At 44.5% G+C, this 25334-nt stretch overlaps 1 protein-coding gene across 5 annotated transcripts in view; it reads right to left on the bottom strand.

Annotated features, from left to right (window-relative positions):
* The window catches only part of CAMSAP2 (calmodulin regulated spectrin associated protein family member 2), a 124415-nt gene extending 101175 nt beyond the window's left edge, over positions 1-23240 (bottom strand). For 3 of the 5 annotated variants that reach the window (XM_075528791.1, XM_075528798.1, XM_075528802.1), the window contains exon 1: positions 22302-23239. In XM_075528791.1, the coding sequence (XP_075384906.1) occupies positions 22302-22440 (139 nt within the window). In that variant the 5' untranslated portion in view covers positions 22441-23239. Of the gene's footprint in view, positions 1-22301 lie in introns of all 5 variants that reach the window. The other 2 variants (XM_075528804.1, XM_075528803.1) reach the window with 2 other exon arrangements.
* Between the last annotated feature and the right edge of the window lie 2094 nt (positions 23241-25334).

The raw sequence follows: 25334 nt of genomic DNA, 5'->3' as shown, positions 1-25334 counted from the left end.
AATCCCTTACACTTTACAAGTTTTCTTGCCTTTCTGCCCTGACTTCCTTCCTTCCTCTCCCCCCACTGCTGGTCAGTTGAACTCTAGGCTCTTCATCAGTCTGGACAAGAATGAGGTCTGGCCCCCAAAAGAAAGGCAGGTATCTAAACTGGTGTCAATGTGGCACTGTGATCAATCAAAAAATCTGATAGCTCTGGAATTTGGCTACCCCTCCCCCTTGCCTGTCTGCTCTTGGACAATATGGTTTCCCCACATCAGTCAGTCATCCCATTACTAATTTTAGCACTCTCTTGGAAATATAAAAATAAAAACACACCTCACAGCCATGGAGTCAATTCTGACTCAAAGGTCCTTACAGGGCAGGGCTGCCCGTGGGTGTCCAAAACCGACTCTTCAGGAGGAGGAAGCCTCACCTTTCTTCAGAGGATAAATCCTTTTTTTTTTTTAGCAATTTTTGAAAAGCTATTATTTAGAAAATTATATCACTCAAACAATACAATAACTACTAAATGTCCAGTTTAGTAAAAGGTGAAAGATGATTATGATCTTAAGAAAAACCAGAGTACGGTCGATTTTATAAACTAGCATGGCTTTTTGGAATTCAGAAAATTAGAACTAATCCCTACCCTCAAGGAGCCAAGGATCTACAAAAAGACTACACATACAAACAGGTCAATTAAGCAATTCAGAAATCAAGAGATAATACTAAGCAGCAAACTATTGCACATCAAATAAAAGTATATAATTCAGTACTCAAGAGCTCAGAAAAGAAAGCTGTGAGTGGGCTGACAAGATTCCACCTTAAATAGGACAGGAATAATTTATTTAGGAAAAGCAGAAGCTTTCCAAACACGAAAGAGGGAATAAAAAGATATTAATTCGGTGTAGGGCTGGTCTACATATGGGTGCAGCGAGAGGCATGGGTGGAGGGGTTGGTGATAAGACTAGAAAGCAGTATCTCTTTTAAACAGGAGCCCACTGACAGTTTTAAAGGAGAGCGGCACATGAAGAGTGGCATCTGGGACAGTTCATCTGGTGGTCCATATTGATAGCGACAAACAGTAGAGGCAAAATAGTTTATAGCGATAAGGAAATGAAGTTGGAAGGCAGTAGTGGAAACAGGAAGTGAAGGAAACGCTAATCAGAAACAAAAAAAACCAAAACAGCTGGGCAACCAGGAGATGGAAGCTGGGATTACCATGGAAACAGCAGCATCATTGACAGGAAAAGGACCAGAAGAAGCTTCACCATTCCAGTAGCAATTTCATACCCTCCTTTTCATACATGTGGTATTTGAAATAACAGCAAAACTATCCAAGTGGAAATACAGTGAGAGATACAGGACTCTAGAAAGAGGCAGTAGATATCTCAGTTTAGGATTCTGGTGACATCTAAAAATATCATCTTCATTTAATATTGAAAGCATTTTCCTTCCTTCAGAACTGCACTCTAAAGAGTAGTGAGGAGCTAGTCTTAAATTTAAAATCCATGTGCCTCAGCTGCAGAATATAAATAAACTTCATAAATATAAACAAACTGCCAAAATATGTGTAAACACAGAATATAGTGCTGATAGTTTAATTTTAGTACTGGAGAATTTAAATAGGAACTAAATCGGAAATATTTAGTGTAACTATAAAAAGAAAATTATTTGATGCTCAGAAAACCATTATAAAAAAAAGTATGTATAATAGATTTTTTAAAAGACTATTATCCAGATTTTAAAAAAGACTATTATAGGTGATTTTTTTCACAACGTATGAGTTGCATAAAGAAAAGTGATTGTTCATCATTATCAAAATTAAAAACTACTGGATTGTACCCATACATTCCACCTTAAATTTATTTCCTGCTTTTATATCCATTTTCACAGGAGCTTAAGAACAACTTGGTAAAACTGGCAAATCAGATAATATATAGATAAGTGATAAAAATATACACTAATATTTAAGGGAATTTTGTGTGTGTGTGAGACACTGTTCTTAGTATGTATTCTGTCATTTACTGCTAAAACCATCTCATTCCCATTTTACTGATAAGAAACTCAATGAAACTTATCCACAGGTAAAAGACAGACCTCTAGCTTTAAAACCATCTGGCTAAACAGACTACAAAGTAACAATGGTTTGCAGGGATCTGAAGGCAAGAAAGTAGAAGTCAGGGAGGGGGTGGGGGGCAGGGGGACCTGTTTCTACCAACAAACCTAAGTAATGAAAGTTGAAGTTTTAAAGAGACTCCAATGCAAGGAAAACTAGAGACTCAAAGTAAATCAAAAGAATTATTTCAAGAATATGAGCAACACACCACTAAATTAAAAGCAAGTCTTCAAGAACTCCATATAGTAGGCCCTCCATATCTTCAGGTTCCATATCTACAGATTCAACCAAATGCAGATAAAAAATACTGACAGAAATGCAAATTTTAAAGATAATAGAGATGAGGATATAAAGAAATTAAGCGATCAAAGCAATCCCTCAAAGGCAAAACAGGGAGAGTAAAGTGCTATTTGCATAACATTTACATTGTAATAGGTATACTAATCTACAGATGATTCAAAGTACTTGGGAAAATGTAAGTTATGTGCAAACACATAACACATTTTATGAAAGCAATTTGAGTATCCATGGATTCTGGTATTTGGGGTGGGGTGGGGGGAATTGAGCAGGGCAATTCCATTCCTGGAACCAATCCCTCTGTGGATATTGAGAAGATTGTATACTTAAGACTTTAAGAATACTTAATATGTTGCCAATTTTAAAACAGTTTGAAGTTGTATCATATTTTAAAACAAATGAGCTGAAATAACATATTAGACAATAAATTTAAGGCAAAATCAAGGTTAAAGGGATTCACTCTCTCCCTAATCTCCAGGGCACAGAAAATAAGAAATTAATACTTGGGAGCGGTGAGTGAAATGCCACTCCTAGAATTGCACAGGATAAGATACAAGTTTTTCTTGTGTACCAGGACTTTAAACAGAGCCTCTCCTTCAATCATGTTATTTTAAATCCTGACTTGATCTAGGTTTTGAAATTACCAATCACCTGAAATGCTTGAGGTACCTTAGAGGTAGAGAGAAAAAACAGTATCGCTCAAGGTGATTGTCTACAGAGCTGGGTGATTTGGCCCTTGCCTTCACAGTCTAACAAATGATACGGACTTCTCAAGGGCAATGAGTGCGGCTCGAGGGGAATGCCTGAGAAATATTACCACATTCAACCATTGGAGCACTGCCTTTTCCAAATCGGAAAGTTTGATTCTCAATTACTAATTGAAAACAAGGTCCAGATCTAGGATCAAGGTTAGCCAAAAGACATTAAAATGGTCAATAACAACTATAAAAATCCAGTTACCATTGGTCAAAGAAAACAGCCATGTTTTTAAGTCATTAGACACATACAAATCAAAAACTTAAGATACCATGACTACTATTTTTAAAAAGAAAACCGATTACTGATGGGTAGCATATTTGGCAGTGCTGGTAGGAACATAAGGTGCTGCAGTCACCGTGAGCCACCACCTGGAGACTCCTTAAATATTTAAGTATAAAATTCCGACGTGACCCTGCATTTCTGCTCCTAGGTCTATACCTAAAGGAGCTGAAGGCTGGGACACACACACTTACACCAGCATTTACTGCAGCATAATTTACTACAGTCAAGAAGAAAAAACTGAGTGTTCACTAGTAGATGAATGGATAAATGAATGTGGCATGGCCATACAATGGGGTTATTATTCAGCCATAAGGATAAATGATGGTCTGATGCAGGTCACCACATTGATAAGTCTGGAAAACATTATGTTCGGTGAAATAAATCAGAACAAAAGAACAAATATTGTGTGGACCCAGAACAGAACTGCCCCCATGGGTTCCCGAGACTGTAACTTTACGGGAGTAGAAAGCTCTATCTTTCTCACGTGGAGCAGTTTGTTGCTTCGAACTGAACTGCTGACCTTGTGGTTAGCAGGCCAACATGTAACGACTATGCCACCAGGGCTTCTGAAGTATCTCGACTTATATAACATGGCTAAACAAATCCATTGAGACAAACAGAGAGATTAGTGGTTGTCAGCAGGTGGGAACAGGGTGGAATGGAGAAGTCATGTGGGAACAGGAAATGATGTTTAAAATTGACCAAGCTTTCATTTTTCTAAACCCACTGTTGACAAGGATGTAATAAAATGAGGGCCCTGTACATGACAGGAGGACTCTGTCTGTTTAACTCATCTGAGATTCCTCAGCGCCCCTGTACTGTTTGCCTCCCACATGGCAAACATGACTGAGTGGTTTATAAGTGGTAAAAGGGTTTATCCTTTCACTATACTTATTCAATCGGTATGCTGAGCAAATCTAAGAAGCTAGACTCTATGAAGGAGAACTAGGCATTAAATTGGAGGAAGGTTTATTAACAACCTGCAATACGCAAACCTTGCTTGCTAAAGACCAAAGGGCTTGAAGCACTTACTTATGAAGATCAAAACCTCCAGCCTTCATATGGACACCCTTAAGTATAAAGAAAACAAAACTCCTACAACTGAATCAATAAGCAACATGATAACACAGACAAGGCTGAGGTTGTCAAAGATTTCATTTTACTTGGATCCCCCATCAACATTCATTGAAATCAAAGAAAGCAAAGACCAAACTGTCCAGAAAAATGTGCTTCAAAAGACTTCTGTTAAAGTGCAGACATGATGACTAAGGTACACCTGACCCGAGTCAAGGTATTCTCAATCACTTCATGTGCATGTAAAAGCTGGACTCGGGAAGAACTGATGCAGCTGAATTTGGTATTGGCGAAGAAAGCAACGTAACATGGACCGCCATCCCCCAAACTGGACTCGTCACTGGCGCAATATACAGACTCTATGAATAGCCTGCCTTAGAAGGAACACGTCCGTCTGGGATGAAGTACACCAGGAATGCTCCATGGAAGCAAGGATGGGCCAGGCTCTGTCTAGCTTTCCTTGGACATGTTATCAGCAAGAACCAATCCCTGGGAAAGGACATCATTCTTGGTAGACGGTCATTGAAAACAGACAGGGTCCTCAGCGAAATGGACGGACAAAGTAGCGGCAACACAGGGCTCAACCATGGCCATGATTGTGAAGAGTCCAGGAAGGGCACATTTCATAAAGCCGCTTCAGTCCGCACCGACTCCACAGTCCACTCAACCCTGCACCTGCATGTCCCAGAGAAGCCTCAAGCACAACACGGAAGCTAGTCCTCTCAGTGTTAAAGGGATTCAGAATATGGAAAAGAGAAAACCAAGAAGGAAGACGGTGGTACTGGGCTGCAACTGGAAGTTTCAGTATGACAATATCGTTTTAAAGGTAACAGTTATATTTCTACCTGTCTCCACATATAAATAAATAGATGCTGTGTGTGTATGTGCGTATGTCAATGTTTCCTAGTTCTGTGTATGACATAATAATCCAACAACAATAAGCCTAGCATCGAGATCTGGATTCCTGATACACTTCCCACTAAACAGAACCAGGGGAAGCAGGGCTCCTAGGAGAAACAGCTTTTTCCAAGGCTTGAGCAGAAAAGTATATGATGAGCCGAGAATACATTGGTCTTACAAGACAGCAAAGAAATGCTACCAAATGATGAGGTCCTGGCCGAGGGACACAGACTCCCAACTGGTCAAAAAGGGGATGATTTGAACATCAAAATAGATAACAAAGGACCATAACCCAACGAATGAAAGAATTATCAATGAATTCATTCTGATATAAATAAATAACAGAAAGGAAAGCTCTTCCTTGCAGTAGAATACCAACAAATAAATGGATGCCATAATGTAACAAAATAATAGTAAAAAATAGCAGTTATAATAATATAACTATGACAGTATAATCAATTCAGGCTAGAAACATCATTAGATGCTAAAGCAATGAGCAAAAGTTTGATTGGCAAGAGATATCAAATAGCTTCCCATAAATTACTTAATTAAAAATAGGAAAGTAGTAACTTTAACGTAACTGACAGATACTTCCTGAACCAAATGACAGGTAACTTCCCCAATACTGGAATAAGAATTATGTGTCCAACTACTCTTCTGTAGACTCACTCACTGACCTGTATAACTTAATCATGAAGAAACTCAAATGGAGCGACATCATGAAACGTACCTGTCCTATTGTTTTTATAAAAGTCTATTGCCATCAAGCAAAAAGTCAACACTGAAAGCTCAGACACTTGGCGGAGTGGGGAGTCTCAGACATTTAGACAGTTTCCTACTTCTTCCTACCACCCCCTCTCCCCATTATCATTTATGTACACGGTGGAAAAAAATGAAATTCTTAATATGGCTCTCCTATCCGCGCCTCAGAGAGACATTCTATGGTGGAGCGGTACCGCCCGGAGAGTTTCTGAGGCTTTCAAAGCCCAAGGAGGGGCTGTTGGTCTGGGACTGCTGATCTTGCAGTTAGCAGCTCAACTCTCAGCTACTGGCAGTGCGTTTTTATCCACGTCTCTAACTTCCACCAAATCAGCAGTTCTCAACCTGGGGGTCGCGACCCCTTTGGAGGGTTCAAACAACCCTTTCACAGGGGTCGCCTGATTCATAACAGTAGCAAAATGACACAGATGAAGTAGCAACAAAAATAATTTTATGGTTGGGGAGCAGGGGTCACCACCACAGGAGGAACTATATTATAAAGGGTCGTGGCAGTAGGAAGGCTGAGACCCACTGATTGGTACGGTAGGGTGTATGAAACACTAACAGAGGGAATTGGTCTGCTTTCCGCTTCACTGGCTGTAAGACTAAGGCACCCCAGAAGCTAGAAGAGAAAATTCCTAGGACTATCAAGGAAGAAGAGCCAACAGCGGGGCATGCTCAAGACTGCACCCAGCTTCAAGTGGCAAAGACAGCAGAGGCCATGCCACAGAGACCAGAGGTCAAAGCAAGGAGACCATGTGCCAGAGCAGTGGACAGGCTTCCTGACCCATGCAGACCAGCGGCCAAGGAACCATGAGGCTGAGGACCAGAGAGTCTCACAGAGAGGCTTTTGTTTTCTGAACTTGGTTTACCTTTTATTTTCTGAACTTGGCTTGTGGTAATCTTCTAACTTCTTTAATAAACAACCATGACCATAGTGTTGTCTCTGAGTTTCTGGGTGGCAATGGACCATTAAAACCAGAAGAGCAGCATTGTGGGAGGAACAGCTGGTGTCAGAATAGGGCAAAAGAAAGGAAGCAGTGTGGAAGCAGGTCCTAATCTCTGCCTTGGGGCAACTGGCCTTGAGGTGCCAAAGATGGATTTTCCTTCTCCCTACTGAAACCACAGGGATGCGATGGAGACCACTGTGTCTTTTTGGCAGGTACCATCAAGTTATTCCGATCTTGGGAGCAGAAGAGGGTAGAGAGACTTTCTTCTATCTGAATGTTTCTCTCTAGAGCTATCTGGATGCTAACTGGTTATTTCTGGTGCCTCTTAGTCACTCTTGCTGGGCCCTGTAAAATGCAAGGATGGTGTTGTATGGGAGAACAACAAGGACCATCAGCTGCTGGAAGGTCAGGGGGCGGTGGCAGTAACAGGGATGGGAGGAAGGGGCCAGCTTAGGGGACGGGAAGAAGACAGTGGAGGGAGGAAAGAAATGGAGTGAACAAGAAGTCCCTAAAAGATGGGTTAGCACCAGGGAGCAGGAACAGTAGGGAATTAGGTTATATCTACTCCCTCAGTCTTTATTGATATCAACTCTTATCTGGGGCAGGTATCTGTATGCTTGACTTTTCTTCATATTGCCTGGCTGTTCCTGTTGGGGCACTGTCATTACCTCAGTACATCCCAGTCAATCAGACCAAAGGTGGTGGTGTTGGGTCGCCATCAAGTCAGTTCCGACCCAGTGACCCTACGCACAGCAGCCCGAAGCACTGCCCATGAACGCTGTGATTGTAATCCTCGTTTAATTGTTCCTGTACTTGAGCCTACTGTTGCAGCCACTCTGTCAATCCATCCTCTAGAGGGCCTTTCTCGTTCATTGCTCCTCCATTTTATCAAGCAGGACGCCCTCCAGGGACCAGTCTCCCCTGAGAACATGTCCAAAGTATGTGAGACGAAATCGAGCCATCCTGCCTCTAAGGAGCACTCTAGCCATGCTTCTTCCACAACAGACTTGCTGTCCTTCGGGCAGCCCGTGGTAGGTTCCATACTCTTCATCAGCCCCACAGTTCAAATGCATCAACTCTTCTTCAGTCTTCTGGATTCACTGTTCAACTTTCACATGCATATGAGACAACTGAAAATACCTTGGCTTGGGAAAGGCTCCCAAAGTAGCCTCCCTGATTTTCAATACTCAAGAGAGGTCTTGTACAGCAGATTTACCCAATACAATACACTGTGTCTTAACTGCTGCTTCCACAAGCACTGATTGTGGATCCAAGCAAAGCAACATCCTTGACAATGTCAATCTTTTCTCCATTTATCATGCTACCTATTGGTCCACTTGTGAGGATTTGGGCCTTTGCATTAAGTGGCGATCCATACTGAAGGCTGCAATCTTCGATCTTCATTAACAAGTGTTTCAAGTCCTCCTCACTTCCAGCATCTGTCATCTGTATATCAAAAGTTGATCATAAGCCTTCCTCTAATTCTGATACTATATTCTTCTTCAAACAATTCAGCTTCTTCGATTATTTGCTCAGCATATAGACTGTGGAAGTATGGTGAGAGGATACAACCCTGATGCACACATTCCCTCATTTTAAACCCTGCAGTATTCCCTTGTTCTGTCTACCTAACTCCCTCTTAATTCATGCACAAGTTCCACATGAGTAGAATGAAGTGGTCTGGGATCCCGATTCTTCTCAAGGTTATCCAGTTTGTTGTTATCCGCATACTCAAATGTCTTGGCAGACAATAAAACACACAGAAAAGCATCTTTTGGTACTCCCTTCCTGGAGCAAAGACCCATCTGACACCAGCAATGATATCCCTTGCTCCACATTCTCTTCTGAATACAGCCTGAACAGCTCCTTGCTAATGTTCGACTGTAAAAATCGCTGGATGATCTTCAGAATTTTACTTGTGTCATATAACACTTTTCTCTAACTTAAGCATTCTGTTGGGTCACCTTTCTTTGGAATGGGTACAATAATAGACCTCGTCCAGTCAGCTGGCCAAGTGGCTGTCTTGGTCTAAATGAGTAAGTGGTTCCAGAGCTTCATCAGCTTGTCGAAACACTTCAAGTGGTATTCCGTCAGTTTTTGACCAAAAGTAGACTAAAGGTAAAGTGGGACATCTACTGAATGGGGTCTGGAACTGGCTGTCAAGGGATGTGTGGCAAGAGCTGCGCCAATGTTTGAAGGGGCCTGATGCCCAGCTCAACAAGGGACTCGATCTTCAAAAGGTCCCAGGTCATGAAAAATATAGATTGTGGAAGACTAAGAATGTGGCAATTAAATGCAATAGATGATGCTGGGATAGGGAAAATAGCAATATGGACATTCAGACAAATTTGAATATATACCACTTACATTTCCTGATTTAAATAATTTTACTGAATTACTATATAGAAGAAATGACCTCCTTCTTAGAAATTATATACTAAAGTATTTAAGTACCACTGGCAATTCAGTAGTTGGTAAACAATTAGTATACATAAACAAAATTCATAAAATGTGTCAAAGGTAAAATGTCATCCACATGTTAAACATGCATAGAAAGAGGGGAAAATGATACCTAATATTCAGCAGGCACTAGAACACATGAAAGCTAATATAAATATGCGAAATATGCCTGCTACTAAACAAATTTAAGGCAACGAACATTAAATATACATGAGCACTTAATAGTCATTAAGTGTTTAATTGGGCCACTCAACTGTGACACTCATTCTGGCTCATGTGCCCTCTGTCCAAGGAACACAGCCTCGCTGGCAAGCTACAATTGCAGCAGGAGTGTCTGACTTACGTTTACGTCTCTGGTTCTGATTCAAACCCCAGCTCACGGTCCTTGAAACTATACCATCAGCAAGAAAATAATAATGTGGCAGAAAGAGAGTTGGACATATGAGTCCATGAACACTGTGTCTGTCTGACTCAAGGACTGTGGTCCTTCTCCCTGCTGGACTCCATCCCGAGTGTGCTAATTTGCCCATCTCGTTCCCCTTGCCTCTCCCTATAAAACGAATGAACCAAAGCAGGAGGCTAGTGGGATTATACTGCAAGTTTAGCAGCTCGAAACCCCAGTGGATCCACAGGAGAAAGACAAAGCTTTCCACTCCTACCAAGAGTTACAGTCTCAGAAGCCCACAGGGGCAGTTCTACTCTGCTGTTGGGGTCATTTAGGTGTGTGTGATGTGAGCATTTTCATTTGTCTTGTAAGCCCTCCTGTTCCATGACCTCTGGAACAGTTAGCCTGGTAGTGTAGTTGGAGAGTAGAGACACACACACACACTCACACACACACACACACACACACACACACGCGCACGAAAAAGTATTGCTACCAGTGGTCCACTTCATACATGCACAGGGTTGTTCCAAGCAAAATATGTTTAAACATGTCTATGCAATTAGCGCATGCCTACGGACACGTTCTCTCAGGAATATACTTTTCTTAGACTCCTTCGAGTGCCTTAAAACAAAAAGGACACTAAACAAAAAGCGCTGCCTGAAAGTCAGCTACTTAACAAAGCTGATCTTGACACCAGGCTTTTAAACAAGAGCAAAATAAATGAATGTGCTTTCATGGGGCAAACCATAACCAGGAATGAGTCTTGGATTTACCGATATGCTCCAGAGAGCAAAATCCAATCACAGCAGAGGCTTCCAGGGGGATCTGCTGGGTCAGTTAAAGGAAAGCAGGAGAGGGCAGCTCAAAGGGCTATGGTGACTTTCCTGGATCCAAAAGGGATCATCTTAATAGATTGCCAGGACAAGTGCAGAAGCTGATATGGAAGAAACTTTAAGAAAACTGAAAACTGCATTACAGAGAAATGGTTCATGACATTTGCAACAAGGAACTTTTCCCATTCAAGGATAGCAAAGGACAGTCTATGAGAATTTCATTGAAAAACCTTACCCACCCCAGGCACCCTCCACCTTAATCATGCCCCCTGAGACTTCATTTTGTTCCCCAAACACTAGGAATTTAAAAAGAAACACAACTCAAACCTCTTGAACAAAACTGCTGCTTTGCCGTGTGTAAATCAAAGTCCACAGAATTCTTTGGGCAAGGGTCAGAGGGATGGAAAGCACTTCCAGAAGTCTGAAGTGTATGGCTCTAGATCACCGCTTCTCAACCTGTGGGTCGCAGAGCTTTTGGGGGTGGAACGACCCTTTCACAAGAGTTGCCCAATTCATAACAGTAACAAAATTATAGTCATGAAGTAGCAACGAAAATAATTTTATGGTTGGGGGGGTCCCCACAACATGAACTGTATCAGAGTTGCGGCATTCTGAAGGTTGAGAACCACTGCTCTAGATGGAGGAGATGTTGAGAAACAATAGCTTCTCATTTTGATCTTTTTGATTAATAAAGGTTTCTTTAAGAGTCCTGTTGACCCCATGGGTTAGGCACAGGGCTGACAACTGCAAGGTCTGGTACAATTCAAACTGCTAATACTGGGGTCAGCAGCCCGAGAGGTAAGTCACTACACCAGCACTGTTCCTTCCATGAACATACTACAAGGGCTACCGAGAATGTAGGCTCCTCTCTCTGGCTGAATTCCTGGCCTGTATTGTATTTTTCCTGGTTTGTACTTAACGCCTTTTTAATAAAAATAATTATCTTAAGTAAATTTGAAATAATTGTAAGAAATATAATTGCAGTCCACAATGGGAAATAAGGCATCTGAAGTTAGCCTAAAAGTTTGAGACCGATACATTTTAACATTTTATAATTATCCCTTTTTCTTCTAAAGATTTAAAATGATATACAAATATTTCTTATCATGATTATTCAGAAACAAGGAAAACAGACAGAGCACTTTAGGAAAATCCCCAGGAAAGACAGGAATACATGGCAGGAGAATTGGAAAGATGTTACTGTAAAGAGCTATTCTTTAAAAGCTTGATGGATTGGAAAGATGTTACTATAAAAAGCTTTTCTCTAAAAGTTTGATGGAGAATTACCTTTTTTTTAACATTTTACTAGGGGTTCATACAACTCTTATCACAATCCATACATATACATACATCAATTGTATAAAGCATATCCGAACATTCTTTGCCCTAATCATTTTCAAAGCATTTGCTCTCCACTTAAGCCCTTTGCATCAGGTCCTCTTTTTCCCCCTCTCCCTCCCCGCTCCCCCCTCCCTCATGAGCCCTTGATAATTTATAGATTCTTATTTTGTCATATCTTGCCCTATCTGGAGTCTCCCTTCCTCCTTCTCTGCCGTCCGTCTCCCAGGGAGGAGATCACATGTAGATCCTTGTAACTGGTTCCCCCTTTCCAACTCACTCACCCTCTACCCTCCCAGTATCGCTCCTCACACCCCTGGTCCTGAAGGTATCGTCCACCCTGGATTCACTGTGTCTCCAGCCCTCATATGTACCAGTGTACAACCTCTGCCCTATCCAGCCCTGCAAGGTAGAATTTGGATCATGGTAGTTGGGGGCAGGAAGCATCCAGGATCTGGGGGAAAGCTGTGTTCTTCATTGGTACTACATCGCACCCTGACTGACCCATCTCCTCTCCTAAACCCCTCTGTGAGGGGATCTCCAGTGGCTGACAAATGGGCTTTGGATCTCCACTCTGCACTTCCCCCTTCATTCACTATGGTATATATATATATTGCATGATGCCTTATACCTGGTCCCTTTGGCACCTCGTGATCGCACAGGCTGGTGTGCTTCTTCCATGTGGGCTTTGTTGCTTCTGAGCCAGATGGCCGCTTGTTTGTCTTCAAGCCTTTAAGACCCCAGACACTATCTCTTTTGATAGCCAGGCACCATCAGCTTTCTTCACCACATTTACTTGCTCACCCTCTTTGGCTTCAGCAGTTGTGTCGGGAGGGTGAGCATCGTAGAGTGCCAATTTAATAAAAGAAAGTATTCATGTACTGAGGGAGTGCTTGAGTAGAGGCCCAAGGTTCTTCTGCCATCTTAATACTAAACCAATAAATATAGACACATAGATCTATTTCCCCATCCTCATATATATATTTGCATGTACATGTCTTTGTCTAGACCTGTATAACTGCCCCTTGACTCCTAGCTCTTGCCTCCATCTCCCTTGACTTTCCTCCTGCCCTACTACCATGCTCCGTCCCCACCTGGGTTACAACTATACCTCTTCTTTACGTAACCTTACCCTTGATCATTCCCTACCAGGTCTGCCACTCCCCCCTTACTACCATTTGGGGTCCCATGTTGTTCCCTTGTCCCTGTGTTTGTTAACACCACTTCCTTACCCCTCCACCTCCCCCTATCCGAAGTCCCCCTGGAACTGTCGGTCCCGTTGTTTTTCCTCCAGATAGTTCATCCAGCCTGTCTTATTTAGACAGACCTGCGGAGACAATAACATGCACGAAAACAAGACAGAGGAAAACAAAGCAACAGTATACAACCAGACAACGAAACAACAACAAACCACTGACAAAGAACAAAACAAAACACATCAAGAAAGAAAAGCTTGAAGTTAGTTCAAGGATACTTTTTTTTTTCTTAAATAGAAAGGAAAAATTACGTGAGGCTGAGTGGGAAACGTGTTAAATGTGACAAACGAAAACAATTATTATCAACAATTAGTATGAACTAAAGCAACAAGCTTGTCACCAATAATAAATACAGAGTAATTAATTTAAATATAATTGGTAACTTGTTCATAGAAAATTATACATGGAAAACTGGATCCACTGGGGGTAGGGGGACCTGCAATTACAGACCAATGTTGCATATATTTCTTATTTCTGTACCAACTAATCAAATATAAGCAGGCTTGCCAAAGAAAACATACATACTTTGCTATTTTGTAATAGAACACTTAAGATCTACACCCGACAGGTCTTCATGCAAGCTTTATGCCTTTGCTTCCAATACTGTACTATATAAAACTGTCATGAACATAGGAAGAGCCTAACATAAAGGTTAGAACACAAATTCTAGTATCATAAAGGATTCAACTCTAAATTCAATCCTACTACTTACTAGCCAGATGATTAAGGGTAAGCTTTTTAATCCTTCTAAACCTGTTTCCTCACTTATAAAAGGGCGTAAGGCCACTGTTGCTAAATTCCTGAATACTTTCTCTTTGTGAATCAGAATATTTTGTAATTTGAACTTTAGTGTACAAAGGAGATCTTTCTCTATCAATGACTTGTCTGATAATCTTATAGCTGTGGTTCACAGCCAAGAACGATGACGCCCTCAGGGCATTGAGCAACCTCTGGTCCTAGTAACTGGAAGGATAAGCATCTAGTGGGCATCTGGTGGGGGCCAAGGATGCTGCTAAAGCCCCAGAGTTCACAAGATAGCCCCTAACAACAAAGAATGTTCTCCCAATGGTTCTATTAAGAAAAAATTCTTTTGAGTCTTAGAAAACAAAACGATATCTACTAAATAAGAGTTGCTGTCAGATTAAAAGAAATGATGGGCATGAAATGCTCAAGAACTCACTCACTACCACTGAGTTGATGCCAACTCAATAGCAGCCTACAGGACAGGGTGGAAGTGCCTGTGGGTTTCTGAGACTGTAACTCTTGAGAGTAGAAGGCCTAGTCTTTCTTCTGAGAACAGCTGGTGAATTTAAACTGCTGACCTTGAAGTTAGCAGCCCAAGGAGTAACCAGAGCTCCTCAGAATAGTACACAACACAAAATAACTCAAACTCACCGCCATCAAACTGATTCCAAATCGTAACAACCCTAGAAAGAGTTTCTGAGACTTCTCTCTCAGAACAGTTGGTGGGTTTGAACTGATGGTTTGAACTTCGGCACAAAGTAAGTGTTAATAAATTAGTAATAGTCTAAATTTGTTTGTGGTTGTCTAAAACAATGTGCATAGGATAATTTATCAACTAAATAAGTGCCAAGATCCTTACCTCAGCCCTTCACACAATTCTGTCCCAATGGACCAGTTTCCACGGGCTCTACTACTGTTCTTACATAACCCTCCTCCAACCAAACTGGTCTGTGTGGTCAACACCAGCACGGCCTACATTTCACAATGCCCCCTGTACACGAAACGCCAGTGCCACCTGCAATACCTACTTGCCACTCCAGCTGACTCCCTCAGGGTCTCCCTTAAATACCACCTGCCACCTCCATTATACTGGTGGCTGAAAGTGACCTAACCTTCCTCTGCATATGAGAGAAGTGTCAGAAAATGAATTTGCGAGAACCTCTCATGATGCTCAGCATCTCCGTTAAAAAAGTGGGGAGGGGCTACGTGGTTCTCATATGTTCCTGCAGGGCTTCAAACAGGTGAGGCAGTGAGATCAGAAGAGACATGAACTTGTCAAGTGTGGGTATACGGGGAACAATAACTAGGATGAGGAAAACGACAGGCCAGAGTCCTGAGCTGTGAGACTTCAAAGAGGCATAGAGGGTCCTCTCAGGAGCCTGATGCAGGAGAGTGGATGATGGCCAGGACTGTGGCGTGTCAGACATTCAAAGCAATGCTGCGGGCTCCCCTCAGTGGGCAGGGCACTGGTATCTCCAACTGGACCAGCCGCGGGACTTGGTTGCTGAAGCATACCCAACTGCCCTTCTTTTCTCCAGGGAATGTTCATTTTTCAGCAAGGCGCCACTCCATCACTTTCCCCATTCTGGTTATCAATCTAGTGCTCTTTACAAAATCAAGTCTGTTCCCCTTTCTCTTCAGTGGCCTAGACTGAACCGAGAAGAGCCAGTCTGAAGTCCTGACAATCCTGACCTCTACCGTAGTTGATGCCCTGCTGATGCTGTGGACTGTACACCGTTCAAACTCACCAGGCATTCCACAAGAACAAGAGGAGGCTGTCTGGTCCCATAAAGCTTTACAGTCTCAGAAACCCTGGGAAAGGTCACTGTGAGTCGGGATGGGACTAGATGGCAGGGGGGGGGGGGCTTGTTCCAGCAATTCTATACATGTAGCAGATCTCCGTCACTAGAATATAAACTCTTAGAAGAAAGGCAGAGTTTAAACCTCACGCGTGTGACACGGCCCCCTTAAAGAGTCGTCCTCCCCAGGGCCAAGTGATCTCAGGCTTCCTTTATTCCCGTCCAGATTCTGATAGCTCTAACCCTTCTTCCTTTTCCTCAGCACTCACCATCACTGTAGGTGTTTGCCACCCAAGATTCTCTCTCAGCTTTCTTGTCTTCCTCAACCATCTCACCTACTTCCAACTTCAACTCTACAGAGAAAACTCCGAAATTCCTTTTTCTAGATGCCTCGATCACTCTCATACATTCTAGGCCTAATTCCTAACTACCTATTTCTTTTCTTTTTATTTTTTTCATAATTATATTCTGCAAGAAGGACACTGGGCCTCCATTCAAGTACTCCCTCAATGCAAGAATACGTTCTTCTGTTAAATTGGCATTCTATGATGCTCACCTTCCTGACACAACTGCTGAAGACAAAGCAGGTGAATAAGCAAATGTGGTGAAGTAAGCTGATGGTGCCCGGCTATCAAAAGATACAGCATCTGGGGTCTTAAAGGGTTGAAGGTAAACAAGCGGCCATCTAGCTCAGAAGCAACAAGGCCCACATGGAAGAAGCACACCATGCTGTGCGATCACAAGGTGTCAAGGGATCAGGTATCAAGCATCATCAGAACAAAAAATCTTACCATAGTGAATGAGGGGGGTTAGTGCAGAGTGGAGACCCAAACCCATTTGTCGGCCACTGGAGATCCCCTTGCAGAGGGGTCTCAAGGAGGAGAGGAGCCAGTCAGGGTGCGATGTAGCAACAATGAAACATTCAACTTTCCACTAGTTCCTAAATGCTTCCTCCTCCCCCCACTATCATGATCCCAATCCTACCTTGCAGGTCTGGCTAGACAAGAGGATGTACACTGGTACAGATAGGAACTGAAAACACAGGGAATCCAGGGCGGATGATCCCTTCAGGACCAGTGGTGCTGAGTGGCGATACTGGGAGGATAGAGGGAGGGTGAGTTGGAAAGGGGGAACTGATTACAAGGATCTACATGTGACCTCCTTCCTGGGGGACAGAAAACAGAAAAGTGGGTGAAGGGAGACATCAGACAAGGCAAGATATGACAAAATAATAATTTGTAAATTATCAAGGGTTCATGAGGGAGGGGCAAGCAGGGAGGGAAGGGAAAAGATGAGGAGCAGATGCCAGGGGCTTAGGTGGAAAGCAAATGTTTTGAGAATGATGAGGGCAATGAATGTACAAATGTGCTTTACACAATTGATGTACGGATTATGATGAGTTGTATGAGCCCCTAATAAAACGATTTAAAAAATTATATTCTGCAAACATTTATTGTATTTATATAGATACCATGATTACCAGTAGAAGAGGTCTCAAAATTTCTTTCCATTTGTTCATCTAGCTAATGAATGTTGTTTCTTATAATTGTCTTATAAAGTAGTTTGCTTTTATACTGTATATGAAATTTAATACTAGGCAAATATAGTTGAGGGGAACCCTAATTCCCTATTTGACTGAATTTCTCAAAGTATTGGCCAACACTTCAAGTTCAAGGCTCCCCAAAACAAAGGTGCCTTCTCCTTCCAATTTGCTTCTTTCTCTGTCAATAGGCTCAAGATTCACCCTCCCAGTCACCAAATCTCAAAGGATCCAGTAACCACATCCTCCTTAAACCTCAGGTAACCTCATCCTCTCCTACATTCCCTTTTCCAGCTAAACCAAACACGTGCAAATTCAGTTATTTCAACATCCTGGGGATGAGATTGCTAAAACATTTCCCTATCCTGATGTCTACCCTTATAGCACAGTGGTTAAGAGCACAGGCTGAGTTAGATTCCCCCAGGTTCAAATCCTAGCTTCATCAGTAAGTGGCTTTGAGCACCATCCTATACCTCTGGGCCTCACTGTCTTCATTAGTAAAATTAGAGTAATAATAGTTCCACTTAAAAGGCTGTCATGAGGGTTAAGATGAGATTATTTATATATATATATATATATATATATAATTAACACACTAATTGCTAATAAATATTAGCAATTTTATTATCATTTCTACCTACTTCCAGCCTTCATCATCTTTTGCCAGGATACTCACAATAGCTTCCTAAATTGCTCTCTGCTACCATTGCTGTCTAGTTGGTTCTGTCTCATGATGACGCTACACAGATAGACACAGAACAAAATGCCACTCACTCCTGCGCCCCCCTCCCAATCTTGCTGCGTTTGGGCCCACTGTTGGAGCCACTCTGTCAATCCATCTTGATAAAAGTCATTATGAATTATTGTTTATTAAAGTGCACATGCTTCACAGTAAAAAAAAAAAAAAAGTCTTCCTCCTCTTCACTGCCTTCTCCAGGGACCACCCTGCTACTGGTCTCTTAAACCACAATTAACTACTGTTTCACAACCTTCATCTATGCATTAGGACTATGGCAAGGGCACAATGGTGAAGAAATGTAACCGTGTGTTTTTAACAGCAAGTGATTTACATGGAAAAGCTAGAGGACATGAGAAAGGCAATGATAGTTGTTGAGGTTGGAATGATGGAATAACAGAAAGAAGGAAGTGGGCCTTGAACTCCGTGTTAAGAATTCCAAGTTCAAGAATTACAGAAGAGGATCACGGGGAATTTGGTACCTACCACTTTATATCAAGGACTGCAGGTGGCAGAGCACATATTTAAAGCTGGCACCGCAGTGCTGTTGCTTGTAAATGGGTTAAGCTGCTCCAATGCAGCAGTAGGGATAGCACACATAGCTGCTGCTTCTGCAACTTATTTACAGTATTTAGGGCAGTGGTTCTCAACATTTTCAATGCTGCGACCCTTTAATACAGTTCCTCGTGTTGTGGTGATCCCCAACCATAAAATTATTTTCATTGCTACTTCATAACTGTAAGTTTGCTACTGTTATGAATCTAATGAAAATATCTGATATGCAGGATGACCCCCAAAGGGGTCACTTGATGACTCACAGGTTGAGAACCGCTTGTCTAGAGTATCTGTTTATTATTTCAAATGAAAATATACAAATGTCTTCTGCATCTGAAATTCTACTTGCATTCTTCCAAAAAGTAAAATATTAAGATCTGGGGCTCTTTGGAGGATACTGACTATTTCTAGTAAGAGAAGAAAATGGTTCAAAATCCTGACATAAAACTATGAAACACCAAGTTAATTTAATATTCAACCTGCTTTGTAGTTATGACAATGCTGGTGTGCTTCATTTACTTTTTATAGTTTCATTACTTTGTTTTACGCCCACAGCTAATTTCTAACTATCCTTAAAGAACTTTTCAAACATACAGTTCCAAAACTGACTACTTTTTAATCTATGAAACATTAGGAAGTTTCTGATGGTCTCACCATCACTGACAAAGAGGTGCTTCTAGGAAAGCACACCCTAACAATGCACTAATTTTTTTTTAATAACCAGCTGAACACCTCTAGGTAAAACCTTCAGAGCAAAGATTTTTCTATTGACCCTTGCTGCACAACAGATTCAGCAGGAAAAAAGTTAAAGTATTTCCAGTACAAAAAACCGAAATCTTATTCATTTTCCTTAGCCATTTCTTATTACTTTTTCTCATTTCCATTTCTTATTATGAAATCACCCTTTCAAGGTGTTCTATGTCATCCCCTCGTGAATATGGGCTTTTTATCCATTTCAACAGCTGCAAAGGCAACCATAGGAAAGTGAGCCAAGATCTTCCAACTCTTCAAAGAAAACCCCAAAACAAACACAGGACTTTCAACATGTGCTATTTGCACACTTTTCACACTTGCAGAGAAAGAGACAGGATGACACTGCAGAGTAGCATCAAAAACAAACTCATGGGTCAGAAAAACCTGAACAGCAAACAGAATCCCCCTCTTCCAGATGTTTAATCTTGTGTAAATACTTTTTACTGAGCCTGTCCCCTCTGCACATGAGATCAGTATTTGCCTATAGGACTGAATACACAGAGCCACTGATTGCGAACTAGGCACAGGCCCACCGTAGCCAATACGTTACCCTTTAAAGTCAGACAGAACTCAAACAAAAAAATTGTTTCAGCCCTCTAAGTCAGGGATTCTCAACATTTATCTGGCCCGCCAGGTGTTTTTGTCGCTGCTGCCTGTCCTGCTTAGCAGCCAACTTGTCCAATGGGCATAGGAATTTGTTCATAGTTTTTTTTTAACTATAGTCCAGCCCTCCAATGGGCTGAAGGACAGTGAACTGGTCCTCCGTTTAAAAAGTTTGAGGACCCCTGCTCTAAACCCTAGTGTTTCTTTTTTGTTTTAAACAGGAAACATAGTAACTAATCTCTGAATCCTAGTCAATTCCTAATGCACAACTTTATGCAAAGCATATGATGCAATGCCTGGCCCCCAACAGATTCCACAGCTAAGGGATTTCCTTCACTTCCTTTCTCATTCAAATGTGTTCAATGTGGATTCATCCAGTGGTCCAGAATGAAGTTCACTTGCCAGAATGTAGGGCATTTTCTGGTTAGGCCTCTTTGTGAAAAAGTCAGGGCACAACTTCTAAGACATCTGTTCTAAGAGTCTCCTCTCCGTTTCAGGGGGAAAGAAAGAAAATATTTTTGTTATTTCCCCTGACTCCCATTTTGCACACATTACTTTTCTGAAGCGGTTCCTACAAAAATTTCCATCCTTTCTACAACACCTAAATGATCTTCATTTCCTCTCTAAGTTGGCTATTAGCTTCAGTCTGCAACTTAGGGTAAAACCAAGATAGAGGTTGTTATTCCCACTAATGTTTACTTCAGTGATGTCAGAAATTTGTAAAAGGTAACACTGTGTACTTCTACGATGGGTTATTCTAGACATTCTGCTCCAAACGAATCTTTAAAACTAAAATGATTGGTTATATCTGGTTATTATATCTGCTGTTTGTTATAGCTTTCTTTATCCTCATGGCAGCTGGAAAACCTGTTATCACCTTCCTACTTCAGTATCAAGCAAGAGAATGCAAATAAAACTAAGGCTGTCCTAAGTATATCATCATGCCAGTGTGACCTTTCCCCCAAAAGAATCTGCCAAACATTAAGATCCGTCTGCTGTTAAATAGCGACATGTGCACACTCTGGGAAGGCTGCGCTGCGTATACGGTCAAGGCAGCAAGACTGAACTCAATCATTGAAGCACGTATTTTCCTAATCCTAAAATAGGAAATAAAACCATCCTGGGGGGAGGGGCCACCACCTGTATTTAATATCTGAAGAAAAGTTTGTCACTAACTCATTTTTCAACAAACATTTCATGTACCCCAAATTCATCAATTAGGGGGCAGAAATTATGCAGATTCCTCTTCAAAGTTACCACCCACGAGTTTCTTCCAATGAAAGGCAGCTCTCTAATGACTGAAACCTTCCACAGCACAGGCTCCGAAAGCAAAACTGAAGAGAATTCCAACAGGAGGCCCTTTTCCTGTTATTTTGCAAAGACTAGGTAAAGGCCGGCATGTGTAACTGCTACTGTACTAGACAATGTGTCAACAGCACATGCCTGAAACACACACACGCACGGTCTCCTATTAAAAAATAGGACACAAATTTCAAAACAAAACAGAGAAATGTTTGTTCCTCTTAACTCACAGAGCCAAAATACACTGGGGGCGGGTAAGGATGCGGATCAATGAACCTATCAAATGCAAAGCGCATGCTGCAGCCGGGAAGCTAAGTGTAGGTTTCAAATAACTGGTTTAATAAAGTCGGAAGCGTGGCTGGAGCGATGATACGGGCTTCAAGAATGACAACATAAATCGCCCTCCAACCCAGGCCGCCTTCCAGCTCCCGGAGACCGGGGCGCAGCCGTCATCGTAAATGTCAAAAGCATGCTGCTGCTCCAGCCCGCTCCTCCCAATAAGAAAGAAACCATCGGAGATGGCTGGTGGTGTGATCGAAATGCTGACGGAAGGGGGAATGTCTGCGGCACAATGAGGGAAACACCACAAATTAAAGCCAGTCTGTGTAAAACCGTGACAAGGGGGGGGGGGGGAATGATAAGACCGCTGACTGGGGGCGGGGGGCGGGGGGGGCACTCCGCTCTCCAACAACACACGTCTGGCCAATTTCCACCTGACAGCCACGGGCCCTTCGCGGAAGCCCAGGCCTGCCTTTGCTGGGGTCCGACCCCCCGCCCTCGGATTCCCGGGATGCGGACGAGAAGCCCCGCAGGGAGGATCCCACGACCGGACACCGCACATCCCGAGAGGGCAGGGTGACGGGAGGGCGCGACTCACCCGTCCCGAAGGCTTTGGCCACCAACCAGGCCAGGTTGCAGGCGACTTTGGCCCTGGCGAAGTCGTAGTGGTCGAAGGGCTTGATGGCCGGGACAATGAAGGTCCTCCGCAGCTCCCGGGGGTCCGCAGCATCCCCCATCGTTCTCGGCGGCCGCTCGCGAGGTCCGGCCGCTGACCTTCACATGGCGTGGCCGCGCCGCCGCGGGGGGCCGAGGAGGGGCCGGAGGGGCGGGCGGGCGGGCGGGCGGGATCAAACCATCGGGGCCGGGGCGAGGCCCGCCCGGGCGGCGACGAAGAGGCGCTCAGCTGTCCGCGCGGCGAGCCGGCCGCCTCCCGCGGGAGCCGCCGCCGCTCCTCCCGGACATAGGAATGTGGCGGCGGCGGGCCCGTCCGTCCGTCCGTCCGTCCGTCCGTCGGCCGGTGGTTGGGTGCGCCCCGCGAGCGCGCGTGTGAGCGAGGCCGCTCCCCTTTGTCTCCGTTCAGTCACACGGACTTGGGGGAGGGTGGCGGCTGGAGGGCCCGGAATTTTAGCGCGGGGGGGGGGCGGGATCTCCAACAATCACGGCGTGGAGAAGGCCCCCGCCGTCGCCGGGCCGCGCGCCCGCCTCCCCTTCCCTCCCGGCGGGCGGAGCGGGAGAGCCCACCAGAGCCCGGCGGGCGGAGCAGGAAGAGCGCGGCGCGGGGGCGGGCGCGGGCGCGGGGGCGGCCCGGCCGGGCGCGGCGCGGAGCTGAAGGGAACGTCAAAAATCACGGCGGCGCCCCGGCCGCGCGGCCCCTCCTCCGCGACCCCCGCCGGCTCCCGGCTCTGGCTCCCGGCTGGCGGCCGAGGCCGTCAGGCCCAGCCTCTGCGCTCGCGGCTCATCCGTCGGGAGCCGGTCCCGTCGTCGCCTCCCGGCCGCCCCGCCGCCGCTGCGGTTTTCCGGCTGCCGCACTGGATGGAGAGCGCAGAGGCGAGCACTGAGCATGCGCCCTCGCGCGGCCCCGGCCCCCCGCCCCCGCCCCGCTTCCCTCCAGCCGCGAGGTCCGGGCCCGCGGCCCGACCCACTGAGCATGCCCAGCACGGTTCCCTCCTCCCCGCGCCGCCCCACCCGGCCCGGCCCCGGCCCCGGCGCGGGCGAGGGCGAGGGCGAGGGGTGGCGGCCGCTTGCGGATCTCTGGGCGTGCTGGCTGGAGGGGACATCCTCCACGTCGCTGGGCTGACGCTGCTGCAGGAGAAAGGGAAGGAAGGAAGGAAGGTAGGAGGAGGAGAGGCCTAGCAGGAGCTCCTGTGTTTGTTTTCCTTACTCCTCGGTTAGCAAAGAGAACCGATGTTTAGGGCGCCCGTGGCACGCGCTTGCTAGCGAACCAGGCTTGCATAACCCCACTAACTCACCTGGTGACACTGGGGGCTGAGACGCTAAGTGTTACCTCTTGGTAACCATGAGATGCACGGGAAGTAATTAAAGACACTGCCGGCCTGAACCAGCCTTGAGGATCCGGGTAGATTAATCCCGTAAGGTCGTGCCACTTAGTGAACTGGATGCCCTCCACTGGACCGCTCTCCGGGCAGAGGCACAGCCAGCCAGGCCTCCCGCCCCTTGGAATAAAGCATAAAGTCTCCACAAAGCACGGGGCACCGCCATGGTCTGACTTCTTTAAACCTTTATAGCTTCGCTTTTGTCAGCTGTTCTTCCTTCTCCCAGAGAGGCATGCTCTCTGAGATCCCTGTCCACCTCGCATACCTCCAAGCCTCTCCACCGCGCTTCTTTCCCCTGGACTTCCCTGAGAGGTCCTGTGAGACATTAGATTGTCACACGAGTACCTCTCCTGTTCCCAGAGCACTTTAATTTCCTCCCGGCACTTGCCACACCGTAGGGCAACCATCAGTGATTTGTCTCTCACTCCCTAATCACAGTCTATTTCCACCACCTATGTAGCGCCCCTTCATCTTGCCTGGATCCACTATCAGGCCTCATGGAAGCAAGCAGCAGTCAAACATTAAGTGAAGCATTGTGCATTGGGTTAAGTCTGCTGCACAAGAAGTCCGTAAAGTGTTGAAAGGCAAGGATGTTACTTTGAGGTCTAAGGTGCGCCTGACCCAAGCCGCGGTATTTTCAGCTGTCTCCTGTGCACGTGAACGTTGGGCCTTGAATGAGGAAGACCAAAGAAGAACTGGTGCATTTGAATTGTGCTGATGAACAGTCCTGAAAGTACCACGGACCGCCGACAGGAAAACAAATCTGTCATGGAATGAGTACAGCCAGAATGCGCCCTAGAGGCAAGGATGGGGAGACTTCATCCCACATACTTTAGACATGTTATCAGGAGAGACCAGGCCCTAAAAATGGACTTAGGGCTCCGTAGAGGGACAGTGAAAAAAGAGGAAGGCCCTCGATGAGATGGATTGACACAGTGGCCGCAACCAGAGGCTCAGACATAGGAACAATTCTGGGGATGGCACAGGACATGGTGGTGTTTTGTTCTAGTGTACATAGGGTCACAGAGTTGCAGCCGACTCAACTGCACCTACCAACAGCCCGTAATGCTCCAGGAAGCCTGGCGGTGTGAAGGTTACATGTTGGACTGTTAACAGAAGGTTAGTGCTCAAACCCACCAGCTGCTCTACCAGAAAAGGATGAGGCTTTCCGCTCCAGTAAAAGATGGACAGCCTCTGAAATCCAAAGGGGCATGCTACTCTGCCCTGGGGTCATGAGGAGTGGGAATTCTAACTCAATGGCCGTGAGTTTGGATTTTCATATAGTGCCTGTGTTGACTACAGAAATAAGTCAAGAGACACTCGTGTGTGAGAAAGAGCTTTATATAAAAGAGCAATTGTATATTGAGAAAACATCCCACCCAAGTCCAGATCAAGTCTTAAGTCCGACATTAGCGCATATGTTCAATAGCATTCTATAAATTCCTCCTTCAGGCTCATACAACATATGCAGTGACAACAAATGCAGGAAGGTCACAAGCCAGTGGGTAGAAAGTCTTGTGGATCCAGTGGTGGTAGAAGCATCTGAGCATTGGCAGCGCTTTCCACGAGGCTTCTCC

Source organism: Tenrec ecaudatus, chromosome 1 (genome assembly GCF_050624435.1).
Source record: "Tenrec ecaudatus isolate mTenEca1 chromosome 1, mTenEca1.hap1, whole genome shotgun sequence".
Lineage (NCBI taxonomy): Eukaryota > Metazoa > Chordata > Mammalia > Afrosoricida > Tenrecidae > Tenrec > Tenrec ecaudatus.
This window is presented reverse-complemented; position numbering and strand designations above follow the sequence as displayed.